This window comes from Channa argus, chromosome 2 (assembly GCF_033026475.1).
Source record: "Channa argus isolate prfri chromosome 2, Channa argus male v1.0, whole genome shotgun sequence".
NCBI classification, from domain to species: domain Eukaryota; kingdom Metazoa; phylum Chordata; class Actinopteri; order Anabantiformes; family Channidae; genus Channa; species Channa argus.
In genome coordinates, this window is record NC_090198.1 from 31,416,166 (window position 1) to 31,432,611 (window position 16,446).

Below are 16,446 nucleotides of genomic sequence, written 5' to 3' on the forward strand. Positions count from 1 at the left end.
TTTCAGAACAACCCCTTTTCTCCTCAACCACCTTCTGTCCGCTTTCCTGATCAAAGTAACTGTCTGACAGGATGGACAAAGTGAAAGCTGGACAATAACCTCTCCTGAGCACGAGCACCTTTTCACTGTAAGTAGCATACATTATAACTGTTTTTATTTCTGTTCTCATGATTTCCTGTGTTGCGGAATTTTAAGACTCAAAATATTAGGTCTATTGTCCACAAACGGCATCAAAAGAAAATCAAACAAACGTTTTGAAGAATGTAGAAAAGAGTCCATCTGTTGGTTCTGAGTAGTGAAATATCTGAGAGGAAACTACTGAAATCTCACTGCTTGTTTAAAAGGGACAATACGACAGTAGCAAAAGTTAAATTCCAGAACGTCTCAGTGGATATGATGTTTTAAGACTCTTACTATTAACACATTAAAGTTGCAGCTGATTTTACTGACGTCATCCTGCTGTCAAACACTTAGAGTGACCTAAACTTTGTGCAGTAAATGTGCACAATGAAAATCCTCAGCTTTCAGTTAATTTCAAGAATAAATTAACTAAATGTAAATTTAAAGAGAATTTCCCTTTTGGAATTCACATTAAGAGAGTTTTATCCTACAGAACGTTAAAACTAAAAGTAGTGTTTGTAGTAGTAAAAGTTACATTTCACTCTGTAATATAGTGTGTATTAAGGTTACTGAGCATGTTTTTCTTTCTCATGTTTACCATCCAACTGCTTTCACTATCTGCAGAAGAGCAGCACTGTGACATCCTGTTAATATTATTTTCAAATAAATTGTGTTTAAAAACGTACTTTTATGAAAATTACAACTGGCATCTGTCTTCTTTGGGGCCCAACCAATTGTGTTTTTAAATTTGCTTTATGAAATAAAGTAGCAGAGTCAGAGGAGATGCTGGCTGGGATCAAAGCCCAGAACTTGACCCTTTATTTGAAACTCCAGAAGTCACAAACTATAAAACAAACTATAAAATTCTGCAGGTGGAACAAAGAATCAATTTGAACTATTTTTAAGCGTGTGTGTGTGTGTGTGTGTGTGTGTGTGTGTGTGTGTGTGCGTGTGTGTGTGGAGGTAATATTGTCCTTATGTCAGAGAGATAAGGGCTATGTAAGGCAGACAGAACCACCATCACATCCAACTTTCAGTTACAGGGCCCGTCTTCCTCCTGGGGCTGTAGTTTCCTACTCTGTGTCTGCAGGTGCTGATAGCTTCTCCCTCTCTTCTGGACTTCCTTCATCACACCGTGGTTGGGACAAAGATTCCTGTAAGAGTCAAGGTGTTTTCAAACAGAGAAAAAGAAGTTAAACCTGGGAGGAAATCAAAGGCTTAAACTCAGAGCAGTGTCTGAGGCCTTGGGGGTCAAACACCTGCATTTCAGTGTCTGCTAAAGGCTGCAAATGTCTGAAATGATCAGTCGGATAGAATCAAATTGTTTTAAACCTTGTGATTAAGTTCTGATTTGTTGGGCCTCCCTGCTACTAGCTCTTTTATCATTTTGTTTTAATTTCATGACTGGCTGGAGCAGCACCTTATTTAATTGTTGGATGTCTCACTGAACCAGAACATCAAAGGGAACATAAAGCCTCGATTTTTTTTTTTTTTGGTTATGTGTGATGCATCTTTTGGTTGAATGAGATGCGATAGTGACTGAGTCACATGGAGCTGGTTGAGGTGAGGCTGTCGGGCCAGAGTCCAGTGTGTGGATATGTTTAGTCCAAAAAGTCTTGTGGTTAAAGAAGGATGGTGCTGTAATTTATAGTGTTTTCTAATATTATCTTGCTGACGTAATCTGAAAAACTTCAAAAGCAATGGGAATGACAGATGCTTTTTAGTTGTTCTTGGAGGCATTACTGTAGTCGTCTGTGCTTTCTCTGCTTAGTTGTGTTGTGGCTTTTGCAGCAAATAATTTATTTATATATTTTTAAATTTGCTTGTGTTTTGTAGTATTGCAGACGAAAAACAAAACGAGCTTCAACCCATCCAAATCCACAATGTGAATTTAGAAAACTTGAAATGGAACTTAATGATATCATAAATTAAAAACCCACAGAGCCACGAAACAAGGAAAAATCATAAAACAAAAGATCATTGCATCATTGCGTTTGATGCCTCAGACATGAGCATTTTACTGAACATAGTTTTGAAATTCTAAACAGACAAATACCTGTACAGACAATAAAATCATAAGTAAAGCAATAGCATAGAATTAAGGAATGGATCCCATCTCTTATACACACAGACCAGACAGGGTTTATCAAAGCAAGTGATTCCCTTAAGAAATAATGCAGAAAAAGCGGAGTACAATAGAAATTGTATTTGTAATAATACAAAGATTTTGATTCAACAATTCCTCCAACCTAATGCCCATACAGGTCATTCTCCCGACCCCCCCCCCCCCCATCAACAGAATTGTTGGCCAGTTCCTGTTTAAACCGCATCCTTTTTGGCACCAGGCAACAAAATCGGGTAAGTTTCACAACAGGTTTTTGCTGTGAACACTCAAACACAACATTTTAGTTAGAGGCACTAAGTGAAGGACTGGGCAGAGCAGAAATATCTGATTGTGACTCTCACTGTTGCTTTAATATGTTTTAGTGTCTGAAGTGGAAAATTCTCTCTCTTCCACTGTGGTGCTTTGTGAGTTTGGGACGATGTGTAAAATAAAAAACAAAAACAGAATGCAATGATTTAGAAAAGTCATCAAGAACTGAACCCTGACACACCGGTAGAGAGGCTATGAGCAGTGTTCCCTCTAAACTGCGCGCGTGCGCAATTGCGCACTGCACTGCTGACACTGTCTCCGTGAACAGAAAATCTGCTCGGCGCACCAAAAAAATAAAAAGAAATTAAAAAATCCAACCTGATTTGAAAATAAAATAAACGCATAACGATTTACTCTGTGCTATTTTGCAGTGAATTAGTGAATGACTGGCCGCTCCAGCCACTGATGTGACTCACATAGTGACTCACGGGCGACTGTGGCACAGGAAGGTAGAGCGGTTGTCCACCAATCTCACAGTTGTTGGTTCAATCCCTGGCTCCTCCGGTCACATGTCGAAGTGTCCTTGAGCAAGACACTGAAGCCCAACTTAGTTGCTCCCGGTGAGTGTTGGCCAACTGCATAGCAGCTCCCCCATCGGTGTATGAGTGTATGTGTGAATGGGTAAATAAGAAGCAGTGTAAAGCGCTTTGAGTGCCAATAGGTAGAAAAGCGCTATATAAGTGCAGAACATTTACCATTTACATTTACATAGGTATTTACTCAGCTAATCAACGTCATGGACAGGCAATGACCGCGTTCCCAGACCACAGTAGGACAATCTCACCCACTGGCCCATACTCATAATACAAGTCAGAGCTTTATATTAACAATGTGAATTGTGTTTTCAAAATTGGAGTTTATAGTTGGCTTGGTTTGGTTGGCAGTTCATGTTTTGCCATAGTTGAAATTAAATATTTATACTTCCAATAGCATTAACATACTACACAGGTCATGAACAAGATTTTTGTAATTTTCATTGTAAGTGGGCTAAAGCACTTAATTAAAAGTATTCTAACAGAACTGTAAATGCTGTAATTTAATAATTTTAATAAACCATGTAACTTGGATGGATGCGATGCTGGCGTGAGCACAGAGCACATGTCTGTTTCTCACAGTGGTCTAAGGGACCGCTCAGGGAGTTTGTTTGCTCAGACGCATGAAATATTAGAGGGAACACTGGCTATGAACCAGCCAATTAACCTAATTAGTTGTCAAATGCTCCTCCGTTTGTATTTTATTTGCAGCAATTACTCTTCCAGCATTTCGTGCCTTTTGCTCTAACTTTTTTGAGATTTGTTCCTGCCATCAAATTCAAAATGAGCTAAGGTTTTCCATTAAATGGTAAAATGTCTGTTAAAACATCTGATATGTTGTTTAGGTTCTATTGTTAGAAAAATATGGGTTGATGAGATGCAAATCATTGCATTCTGATTCTATTTGTTTTATAAATTGTCTTTTTTTTAAATTGAGGTTGTAAAATTACAATGCTGTAAATGTTTTTACCGTAAACAAGGTGACAAGGACAAATAAGTGGGACATCATAACATATGTTGACGGGTGTTTTCTCCAATTCAGACAGACATGAACGAACAGACGATTGAGAAAGCAGCACTTGGCCGACCTTTTAGCCTGGGGACGCTCTATGACTGTCGGAACGAGTCAATTGCCACTGGTAAGAATTCCCCCGTACTTAAATTAACCACCATGCACATTTTGACTTGTGGTAGCAGAAAAAGCACAGGTAGATAAATTAACATTATTGGTAAGTCTGTTGCAGTTAAAAAACAACCAGGTTATCCTCCTCTACAATTACCACTGTCACCGCAATTAATGCCTTTTGTGTTGTAATGTCTACCTTGTGACGCAAAACAAATTTCAGAAGAAAATTCGAACAATAAAGAGAAATCAATCACTTACATGGATTCCCATCTGTGGATCCCAACATGACTAAAAACAAATTTGAAATAGAATTTTTTGGTCAGATTAAATTAATAAAGCATCACATATAATATCTCATAAAATCAAATAAATCATGAAATGATATCCACAGTTAATTATGCACATTGCAGTGAATAAAATGCCAATTAGTATGACACGACAGACCAAACAATGACGTGCATATGAATGGTGACTTTTTAAAAAACTTTTTTTTTGTGGGGTCCTTGGGGAGAGAGAGAGTGTTTTTTTTAATGTCAACATCTTGTGACTGCAGAAAGCATCTCTGTATGGGCCTCTGTGCAACTCAAACTCTCCTACGCCCAATTTTCACACTGCCTGTTCTGCTTGGTCCTTGGGGGAGAGAGAGAGATTGAGAGAGATGTTTGTCTTTGAAATAAACTTACTTTGTTGCTGTATTTTCTGTGTTCTTGGAGAGGGATCCCAGAGTCTGTTGGATGTGTTATTTCAGTGGGAGGGTATACAAACTTGACCAGTTTAGTTACTTCTGATTTTATAGAGGTGAATGTGCCTTAATAATATGATAGGGTTAAGGAGTGTAAATAAGGTTAGGGTACATGATACAACAGTTTGCACCCCCCTTGATAATTTGTCCTAGCTGAATTTGGTTTAAATATTATGTTGATTAAAACACCCTTTTCCCTTTTTCTGCCATTTCAATATAGGGGAATGTATAAATATTATCTCCACTATGTATACATAAAGAAATTACATATATGTTTAGGTTTGACTTGATTCTTTTGAATTTTGCTGAAGGTTTTTTGTTCTCTTGCAGGCTTATCACTGTGGGACTATGATGATCTGTCAAATCACATTGGAGAAAGACCACAATACTACAGTGACTTTGAGATAGTTGCATCTGAGTCAACAGATCACAAATCATCCGCACTAAGTGCTGAGGTGTCTGCAGCGCTGTATGTGTTAGTTGGACTGATCAAGACTAAAGGATCAGCCAAATACCTGTGTGATAATATAAAATCCAAAAATCAGGCCAGAGTTACACTGAAATATGAAGTTACTACAAAGTTCAGGGAACTGTCAATGGATCATCTTGGAGCAGACAATGTGAAGCATCGGGAGATTTTTAAGCAAAATCTTGCAACACATGTAGTCACAGGCATCCTTTATGGGGCCCGGGCCTTTTTTGTCTTTGATAGTGATGTGGCAGAAAGAGAAAATTATGAAGAAATTGTGGGCAAGTTAAAATTCATGATCAAAATGATTCCTTTGGTTAAGGTAAAGTGTAATGGTTCTGTAAAGATGAACAATAAGGACTTGGCAAATTATAAGAAATTCTCCTGCAAATTCATTGGAGACTTTTCTCTTGAAACAAATCCTGTGACTTATCAGGATGCAGTACAAGTCTACCACAGTCTGCCAAAACTGCTGGGTCCAGATAAAGAAAATGCTATACCACTGAAGGTCTGGCTGTTGCCACTGACATACTTTGATCCTTCTGCTACTAAACTGCAATGGCAAATAAGTACAGCTTTAGTCCACAAAGTACAGTGTGTCCTGGAGAATATCACTGACCTGCAGATTAGGTGCAATGATGCAATAAACACCACCACTGCCCAGCAGTTCCAAGAGATCAGCAAAAACCTTAAGGCTTTTCGGGATCTCTGCATTACTTTCAAGGAGAAATTGCAAAAAGCCTTCATCAGCTACTTCCTTCAAAAAGAAGAGAAGGCACTTAAGGAAATCTTTACCCATTTTAACAAGCTGATGGAGTGGATGGACTGGGAAGAGAAAGAAATCTACTTTGTAAAATATTTCACCAACATGATGGAAAACACCAAGATCGTCCCATCTCAAAAAGAACTTGATGTTGAACTTCTCAGTGCAGACCATACTGTTTGTTTTGTGTGGACCTCAGTTTTCTCAAACTATTTAGAGAAAATGCAGAAAGCAGAAGATCTCCAACATCAACATGCTCACAGTACAGAGCCAAGAGAGCAGCTCTTTTCAGCAGTGGATACTATGAGACATAAAACAAAGCTCTTCACTGATTTCGCTGATGCCAACAAGGAGAACAACAACATTAAGTTCCTGATAGTGGGTTTAGCAAGTGAAACTAAAGGTGGGAGCATCCACCTTTATAAAGAGAGTGTTCTTGTCACTAAGGACTTTCAACCACCATCAAAGCCTGAAACGGTAACAGGAGGTGATGTAAGTCACAACAGTGTGACACTGAACATTTGTCCACCACAGTATGGAGCAAAGAACATCACCTGTTACCGTGTTGAGTTCTGTGTTCGAGGAGAAAAAAAATGGCAACGAAAGAGAGCATCAGCAGCTGGAGAGTTCATACTGAGCAGTCTGACTCCTAACACAGAGTATATGATCAGGTGCAGAGCAGAGACCCCGGCAGGTGTTGGACCACTCAGAGAACTCAGCGGTTCTGTTAAAACGTTACCTTTAAAAACAAGTGCAGAGATGCTAATCACTCCCCCCAAAAAAGTGGAATATGTTAAAGAGACAATAACAGTACAGGATGTCAAGCCTTGTTGTCAGTGTGGGAAGAAAATCACCACAGTTGATGTCAGCACAACAACATGTGAGTCTTCTAAGTCTTCTCAGCGTGTTCAGGAGGACTTTGCTAAGCTGGAATGGAGGTGTAATAATGCAATGAAAACTACTATTGCTCAGCAGTTCTCAGAGATCGGCAAAAACCTTCAAACCTTTAAAGATCTCTGCTTTCATCTGAAGGTAGAATTCCAACAATCCTTGACAAAGACACATTCCTCTGCTACTACTGACAGTCTGAACAAGTGGATGGATTGTCAAGAGAAAGAAATTGACACATTAATTTCATTCATCCACAAAATGAAAAACACTGAGATTGTCCCGTCTGTAAACGACCTCTATAAAGAAATTTACAGTAGAGAGAAAGTTGTGTGTTTTTTGTTCACCTCAGTGGGAAGCGATTCATACCTTTCAACTTTGTCGAACTACCTAAATAAAACAACTGAACCAGATCTTCAACCTCCGATCTACAACGTAGAGGACGGGCAATGGTTCTTTTCAGAGGAAATATTGGATGTTGTGCAGCACAAATTAAAGCTCTTTAGCGATTTTACTGAAGCAAACAAAGATGGCAACAACATGAAGTACCTCACAGGAAGTTTAACCAACAAGACTGCTGTGACTAAAGGTGTGAGTATCCACTTGTATAAAGATGGTGTTCTTGTCACTGAGGACTTTGAGCCACCATCAAATCCTGAAACAGTAACAGGAAGTGATGTGACCCACAACAGCGTGAAACTGAACATTTGTCCACCACAGTTTGGAGCGGCAAACATCATCTGTTACTGTATTGAGTACTGTGTTCGAGGAGAGAATAAATGGCAACCAAAGAGAGCATCAACAGCTGGAGAGTTCACAGTGAGCAGTCTGACCCCTAACACAGAGTATATGATCAGGTGCAGAGCAGTGACCTCTGCGGGTGTTGGACCACTCAGAGAATTCCGTGGTTCTGTTAAAACATTACCTACCAGCCCTCCCCAAAAACTGCATGTTAAACCAACTGCAAGAGAGATAGCAGTTACCTGGGAGAAACCAGCCCAAGTTTTCAAAGGTGTCCACAAGTTGAGCTACATCGTGGAGTACATGGAAACAGACAGTGAGTTGAGAGAAGGACATCTTCAGTGGAAGCAGATTGTGTCAACATCTGAAACAGGAACAATCACAGGCCTTCAGCCTGAGACAAATTATACTGTCAGGGTCAGATGTGAGTGTGGTGAAGCTGGTAGCAGCAGGGAAAGCATCCCTGTTATTGTCTACACAACAAAGAGCCTTACAGAACTCCTTAAATCTACAAGCCTGTGTCTAAAGTCTGACCTGCCCTCAGTTTACCAGCTGCCTTTAACAGAAGATGCAAACCCAGCTGGATGCCGAAGCTACAGTCTGGGGAAAGAATCTGAGAAGCAAAGTCGTACAATAATCCTTGTTGGACCAGCAGGTTCAGGAAAGTCCACCCTCATCAATACCATGATCAACTACATAGTTGGTGTCGAGTGGAGTGATGACGTCAGATTTAAATTAGTTAAGGAGGCTCAGTGGGAATCTCAAAACCAGACTTCTGAAGTCACTGTTTACAAAATCCACCACCAGGAAGGTTTTACAGTCCCCTACTCTCTGACTGTTGTTGACACACCAGGATTTGGGTGCACAGGAGGAATAGAACAAGACAAAGAGATAAGAAGGCAAATCCTCAGACTTCTCACCTCTGACAATGGAGTCAGTGAAATTGATGCTGTTTGTGTTGTAGTTCCAGCTGCTCTAAACCTCAACTCCCCCTCACAGAAACGTGTGTTTGATTCCATGCTCTCAATCTTTGGTAAAGATGTGGCGAAGAACATCAGGGTTCTGGTGACATTTGCAGATGGTAAACACCTTCCACTTGTGGATGTAGTGAGAGCTTTAGGGGTCCTGGGTCCTCAAACACAAAACAAAGCCCAGATTCACTTTAAATTCAACAATTCAGCTTTGTTCGAAGGATTGACAGCTGATGACTCAGAAGAATGGGAAAGCCTTAATGAAATATTTTGGAGCATGGGTACAAAAAGCATGAAGAGGTTCTTTGTGGATTTGAATAATTTAAACACTCAAAGCTTGATACTGACAAAGGAGGTGCTCAGAGAAAGAGAAGACCTTGAGGATTCAGTAGAAAACCTGCAGAAGCTGATTAAACTTAGTTTAATCAAACAGGATGAGATAAAACATATGATTGAAATACTTGAAAACTGTGAGGCAGAGATCACTACAATTCAGGGGTCTGAGTTTGAATTCACTGTCAAAAAGCGTGATATTTGTGACATTTCCTTAACAGAACATCACACAACAAACTGCCTACAGTGTCAATATACCTGCCACTATCCCTGTTTCATTTCAGGAAATGAAGACAAAAACTACTGCAGTGCCATAGGAAAGGATGGACACTGCACTGAGTGTCCAGGCAAATGTAAGTGGATGGAGCATGTCAGTCAGCCGCACAAGTGGGAGTATGAGGAATTCCGAGAGAAGCATACAGTTCAGGAACTTAAGAAAAAGTATATTAATGCTGCAGAGGCTCAGATGTCCACACAGGCAGTGGTTGACAAAGTTTTGACTGAGTATGAATCTGTGGAGGATGACATGATGAAGATGATGGAAAGGTCTGCTAGCTGTTTACAGAGACTTGAAGAGATTGGTCTAAAGCCAAACCAGCTCTCCATCACTGAATACATTGACACGCTCATTGAGTCAGAGAAATCTGAAGCCAAGCCCGGCTGGAGAGGACGACTTCATTCCCTGATGGTCAAAAGGCAAAAAGCAGAACTCATAGATAAAATCTGCAGAGGAGAGGAACCATGTCAGCTGTGTTTGGCTCAAGCCCCAATGTAGAGTTAAGTCAACTAAAACAAACTAAAAATAAAACAAATGGTCAGTGGATGCTCCTTAAAATGAAAAAGGAAATATCCAGAATAGGCAACAGCTCAGTTCTTAACAATCTATAAAAAAACAAAGACAAACGAAGAACCCGATCTAATTCCCCAATTTTTCTACTGTAACATTAAGAAGGTGAATCAAAACGACACAAGAGCATCTCTGGACAGTTGGTTTAGAAACGGTGAGTGTAAACAGCTAGTGAGGCCTTGGGCCCAGCAGTAACCATGATAGTCTCTTCAAAGGTTAATGGTAATGAGTACTTCAGTACATAACAAGCAGGATCGACCAAAGTGGACCAAAAGCACAGACGATGAAATACAGTGGTGGGCTGCTCACACTAAATCCCAGCTGCCTCTGACACAGGTTTAGCTTCACTTAAATACCAGGTGCAACCCTAAGATTATTAATTAAAACTGAGGAAACAAAGAGTGAACTGTATGACTTAAAATATCACCCAAATGTCCTGAACAAGTTTTCTTCTTCTGACCTAAGTGGTTCTACACGATTCTGTTTTAACAGCCTGTGACTTTCTCTGGTTATATGCAGAAAGTTACTGTTACATAATACAAGTATACATCATGTTAAACAATTTTTTTGTACTTGATGGTGCATGCTGCTGCTCATGTCAAAATTTGTACATAATGTACTCACATTGTTAGTTGTTTCTTCAAATTTCCTAAAAGTCCAGGTAAAAAAAAAAAAAAAAAAAAAAAAAAAAAAGGTAAATGGCCACTTGTAGTACACACCTTGCAGATCAAATTCATTATTTTCCTCAAAGTTCTACAAACAATACCCCATGATGAGAATGTGAAAACAAAATTGTTGAAATTTATTAAAAATAAACAAATCGCATGTATTCACCACCTTTTCTTAATACTTGTTGAAGCTCCTTTAGCACCAATTACAGCGTCAAGACTTTTCAGTATGATGCTACAAGCTTGGCACACCTCTTTATGGGCAGTTTCTCTCATTCTTCCTTGCAGTACCTCTTGGCTCCATTAACATAATAGAATAAAAAATAATAGTAGGAAATGAAATTTAATAGGACAACACGAGGCGTCAACAGCATCTGGAGCAGAATTAAACTAAATATTTTTTAAATGTTTACATTGCAGTTCTAAACTATTATGGTTAGGAAGTATGTAGTATTTTCTTTTAATGCTACTTGGAAGTTCTACTCACATTTCAGAGTGACATATGGTTCTTAACTTTTTAGTATATTCGTGTGACACGAAATAAAAACAGATGTCTTAAACTACCCAACAGAAAACACAGGTAGCGATAAAACCATTAGAATCATTTAATCACTTCGATGGTTGAGAGAAAAGCAACTTCTTGTAAACAACAAGAAAAACAACTTTGTGTAAACATTTACTGTGTCTCCTTGAAATAATACTGATTTTTTTAAAATAAAGTTTAATAAAGGCTTCAAACCTCTGGTTGTCTGAAGGTCCCTTTAAGCTCTGGGTGAGTCTGGTCATGAACATGATAATGTTCAGGTTTTGCTCAGCTGATGTAACAGAATAAGAATAATGGAGAAGGTGACTCATTTGTGATCTATTTTGAACACATCAATTTATTTATAATCCTTTTTAAGATATAAAGAACTTTAATTTAATTTAAGAAGCTGCAGTGTTGCAGATGCTCTTTGCTCAAAAGAACCAAAGCCAGATAAATACGAATATCTGGAAATTTCTGCTAAAATACTACAAGGATTGAAACTGAAATGTATATAATGTACAACAGTGGGATAAAGCTGACCGTGTCACATCGACACCTGGTGGTAGAAATAATGACTCACGGTAGCTCACTAGAAAAAAGTGACCTCTAATGCAAAAAAATGTCAAATTAAATAGAGTAAACTGAGAGGAGACTTAAGCCAAACCTAAAGTGTTTTCATCACTAGTCAGGGGATTTTAACAATTTTCTGTACTCGATCTCTTTGTGACGATGTAACTGCTATACCGTTAACCAGAGCGGCTGCCACGAATCATGGAGCCGTTTTCTTCCGTCTCCTCTGATATTTTCTAAATTATAAAGCTCGTGTGCTGCTAGTGAAGTGGATGACGTTTGGTGTTTGGACGGTTACTCTGCCACTGACGCTCCGGACCAGAACCAGCAGATAAACACAGAACAGGTTTGTGTTTAAATTAGTTATTAAAGCAATGGCGGAAGTGCATTTATAAACAGCTCAGTGTAAATAAACCCTACGGCGGCCTATTGCATTCACTAAAGAAAAAAATTAGGACTTATCTTGTAAATACAAGAAACTGATAGGCCGACCGCGCATTGTAGTTCTCGCCTGGTTCCATGGTGTAATGGTTAGCACTCTGGACTCTGAATCCAGCGATCCGAGTTCAAATCTCGGTGGAACCTGACTTTTCCTTAAATTTGAACCGCTGGAAACGGATCAGCAGAAAGATGCTAAAGATGAGGGCGAGATACAACGGAAACAGTATCTGCTGAAACATAACGTCGGATCACTGCTTCTCATGAGCATTATTCAATAGGAGTACTACTACCACACCGTAAAAATACTTCATTCCACAAGCTGTATATACACAGTGGTCAGTTTTTTAGGAACACACTGTCCAACAGTGCTGCAGTAAATCATCTTTATGAAGTGATAATGTTCACTTTTTCTTCTTCTTCCTATTAAATATAAATCAAATACTTCATGCCACAGTAAAAAATAAGACAAATACATATACATCAATTTAAAGAAAAAAATTAAAAAATGAAAATGGTGCACGAGTCGGTACAAATAACTCTCAAACAGATTTTATTCACATTTTTATTGTAATTTTACTGATGTTAAATTGTTTTACTGCTGTGTGTGTCCATCTGTATGTGTGTGTTGGTGAAATGTACTGCATCATAAACAGCATTCTCTGTCATAAGTGGGGCAGACACACACACACACACAGACACACACACACACACACTCCCAGTATAATAAAAGCTGCACAAACTCCACCTTTATATGTAAAAGCTACTGTAAAACTGTTCAGACCTTTCTGCTTCCGTGTCTTTTGAGCTGCAATTCAAATATAGTGAATGCAGAAAAACATCACTTGTTAACATCTGAAGTGGAGACCTGAGCCTAGGGCTGATCTCAGTCAGAACACATTGTTCTGAGGAGCATTTCTGGGAACAGACACAGATCAGAGGGGGAGGCACAGTCAGTGATGGAGCGACATGGAGCTTCTCCACCAGCTTCCTGCTGCTTCCAGAGCTGAACAATGCTCAGCTCTCCCAAAACTCCCTGGACAGAAGCCGGGGGAGGCGTCACAGCGTGTTCCTCCTGACACACAAACACCACCTCTGCTGGTAAACCCCAACCCCACCCCCACCCCCACCCAATGGAGCATGCACGTACGCACGCATGTAGAGACTTGAACGTCTGTATTCACTATCAGTAAGAGTGAAAAATTGAAAAGTGGACGGGTGGAGTCTGGAGTGAACAGAACTTCACAAGGCAGTGACACAGTAAACAGAGATATTGATCCATCATCTTTAACCCCTTATCCCAGCTGTCACTTTAAAAGTTTTTAAATACTGGTTGAAAACAAATCAGTCAAGGGCCCACATGTAAATTACTTTCTCATCTGATTGATGCCTGTTTATTGTGGCCTTTTGACATATTGACTTTCAAGTGTTTACCATTATTTTTAGCTAGTCTTTGTGGTTCAGTGTAATACGTCTACATGTGTAATGTTTAGACTGTAAATGATAGTGTGATGTCTGACTGTTTGAATGTTACATACCTGCCTCAGGATGACGGATGAAATTTAGCTATTGTGCTAATTCTGGCATATTTACATTGATGCTTACTGCTGATATGTTGATTAATATGCATTGTCCTAATTCAATAAACTAGAAATAAATAAATAAATAAAATTAAACGTTGAGTCCTGATCTGACCATTTAATTCAATTCAACTTTATTTCTACACAGCCAATTCACATCAATTCACAAGTCATCTCAAGGCACTTTACAAAATAAATTCAAGACTTTAAGATGTATAGAGAGAACCCAACAATTCCCCCTCGAGGAAGCCCTAGGCAACAGTGGAGGAAAAAGGAATTAGAGGAAAAACTTCCTTTAATGAAAGAAATCTCCAGCACCTTGGCCGTGACCGGTTGGGGTGAGTGGAAAGTGGAGAGAGAAAAGAAAAGAGCAACAACAAAATCTTAGGCAGGTTGATCGGACCAGTAGCTGCAGACTGGAAAAAACACACAGCTTCAAAGCCTGGGGACACCTGAAGAAAGGGACAGAGAGAAGGAGAAAGACAACTACGGGAGAAAACACACAAAGTTAACAATTGACAATTGTTGGGTGAGACGAGAGGAGTGAGGGACAAGAGGAAGAAAGGAACTAACTTGGGAAGCCAATGGAGAGAAACTAGTGAAGTCAGCACCAGTCAGCACTCTTGCTACAGCATTTTGGATTAATTGCAGCCTCTTTAGGGAGTTACGGGGGCATCCTGAAAGTAGGGAATTACAGTAGTCTAACCTAGAATTAACAAATGCATGGACTAGTTTTTTGGCATCACTTTGTACTTGGCTCGTACCTGCTTCCTTGTGCGGTAAGCGTCTTGCGTCACTTCATGTTTCTGCACACTCTTGGGTTTCTATCGAATGACAGTTTACTGATTAATTACAGCTCTCGTTTTTCTTAAAAAAGGGATTTCTTCACACAACAATTAATACTTGAGTCGTGACATACGCTTGTTATTACACAAGCACTTGATATTGTAAAACATAACTAGCTAACGTTTACTAATTCCAGACTTTACCTATTTTAGCTTCGCTAGCTTAGCAGTTATCCGTTAGCAATGGCTTCTCTGTCTCCCTCTGTTTCTCCTTCTCTCACTTACTCGGTCTGTGTCATGTTCAGATTTTCCTCTGCCTCCTTTAGTGGTAATTGTATATATAACAAGTGTAAGGTTTTTGCAGCTTTGGAGGCGAAGCTCATGGAATTGGGAGCACGGCTCCGTACCATGGAAAATAATCCAGCTAGTCAGGGCCCGGTAACTGGTGCGGGCCAACCTAGCATACCCCCTGTTACCTGTCCCACGGCAGTTCCCGAGCTGCCGGGAGGCCAGTCCGGCTGGGTGACTGTTCGTAAGAGATCTAATTCTAAACAGTTCACCACCAGTCGGTTCATGTTTCCAATCGGTTTTCTCCACTCAGCGAGACACACACTGAGAAACCAACTCTGGTAATTAGCAGCTCTATTGTCAGAAACGTGAAGTTAGAGACTCCAGCACCCATAGTCAGATGTCTTCCTGGGGCCAGAGCGGGTGACGTGGAATCGTATTGGAAACTGGCTAAAGATAAACGTAAAACTCAAAAACCACTATTATTTGTTATCGTATACTGTCCTCCAGTCCCTTAATCAGAGTTTTCATTGAATTTTCTGATTTTCTATCTGATTTAGTGCTTAGTAGAGATAATTTGATTATAGTGGGTGACTTTAACATTCATGTAGATGCTGACAGTAACTGCCTCAACACTGTGTTTAAATCATTATTAGACTCAATTGTTTTTTCCCATTATGTAAATAAACCCACTCACTGTTTTAGTCACACCTTAGACCTTGTCCTTACGTATGGAATTGAAGCCTATAATTTAACAATATTTCCTCAAAACTCTCTTCTGTCTGACCATTTTCTAATTACATTTGAATTTACAATAACGGACTATACAGCAGTTAGGAAAAAATTCCAATATAGCAGATGCTTAAGTGAAAAAGCTGTGAACAAATTTAAAGAAATTATTGTTTCATCATTTGCTTCACCATATGTTAATACAATGAAAAATACCCACCTCAATGTTACTCCTGCACAAGTTAATTATCTTGTTGACAATTCTGCAGCCAAAAGAAGGCAGTAAACCAGAAGAGGCCGTCTCCATGGTATAGTTCGCAAACACACAACTTAAAATAGGCAACACGAAAGTTAGAGAGGAAGTGGCGTTTCAGAAATTAAGAAGAATCTCATTTAGCCTGGAAAAACAGTTTTAAAATGTACAAAAAAGCTCTCTGTGATGGCAGAACAACATATTATTCATCATTAATAAAAAAAACAAAAAAAAAAACAAGAACCCCCGGTTTCTGTTCAGCACTGTAGCCAAGCTGAGAGCCATAGTTCTATTGAGCCTACTATTTCCTTAACTCTGAGCACCAATGACTTCATGACTTTCTTTATGAATAAAATTGTAGCTATTAGAGAAATAATTCACCAGATCCTTCTTCTTCTTTTCCTTTCGGCTGTTCCCTTTCAGGGGTCGCCACAGCAAATCATGTGCCTCCATCTAACCCTGTTCTCTGCATCCTCTTCACTCACACCAACTAACTTCATGTCCTCCCTCACTACATCTATAAATCTCCTCTTTGGTCTTCCTCTAGACCTCCTGCCAGGCAGCTCCAACCTCAGCATCCTTCTACTGATATAATCACAATTTCTTCTCTGAACATGGCCAAACCACCTCAATCTGGCCTCT

At 39.5% G+C, this 16,446-nt stretch overlaps 1 protein-coding gene and 1 non-coding gene across 12 annotated transcripts; both read left to right on the forward strand.

Annotated features, from left to right (window-relative positions):
* Positions 1–11: 11 nt before the first annotated feature.
* Positions 12–11,377, forward strand: LOC137108052 (uncharacterized). Of its 11 annotated transcripts, none has more exons than XM_067492389.1 (5): positions 14–127; positions 2,385–2,478; positions 2,926–3,114; positions 4,130–4,226; positions 5,286–11,377. In XM_067492389.1, exons 4-5 carry the CDS (start codon positions 4,136–4,138, stop codon positions 9,893–9,895), a joined length of 4,701 nt encoding a protein of 1,566 aa, XP_067348490.1. In that variant the 5' UTR covers positions 14–127; positions 2,385–2,478; positions 2,926–3,114; positions 4,130–4,135; the 3' UTR covers positions 9,896–11,377. The 11 variants fall into 11 exon arrangements, with proteins under 11 accessions (XP_067348499.1, XP_067348490.1, XP_067348445.1 ...); XM_067492361.1 differs by lacking the exon at positions 2,926–3,114 and adding an exon at positions 1,211–1,288 and having other exon boundaries at positions 52–127; XM_067492354.1 differs by lacking the exon at positions 2,926–3,114 and adding an exon at positions 1,211–1,276 and having other exon boundaries at positions 52–127.
* Positions 11,378–12,244: 867 nt separating this feature from the next.
* On the forward strand, positions 12,245–12,316 carry trnaq-cug (transfer RNA glutamine (anticodon CUG)). The gene has a single exon. It is a non-coding gene; the product is annotated as a tRNA-Gln (tRNA).
* The last annotated feature ends 4,130 nt before the right edge of the window (positions 12,317–16,446 follow it).

Coding starts and splice junctions, on each gene's coding strand:
- LOC137108052 (XM_067492337.1), top strand. CDS start 2,373: ATGCCCATACAGGTCATTCTCCCGACCCCCCCCCCCCCCATCAACAGA. Junction 2,479..4,133: donor GCACCAGGCAACAAAATCGG/GTAAGTTTCACA, acceptor CAATTCAGACAG/ACATGAACGAACAGACGATT. Junction 4,227..5,285: donor GAACGAGTCAATTGCCACTG/GTAAGAATTCCC, acceptor GTTCTCTTGCAG/GCTTATCACTGTGGGACTAT.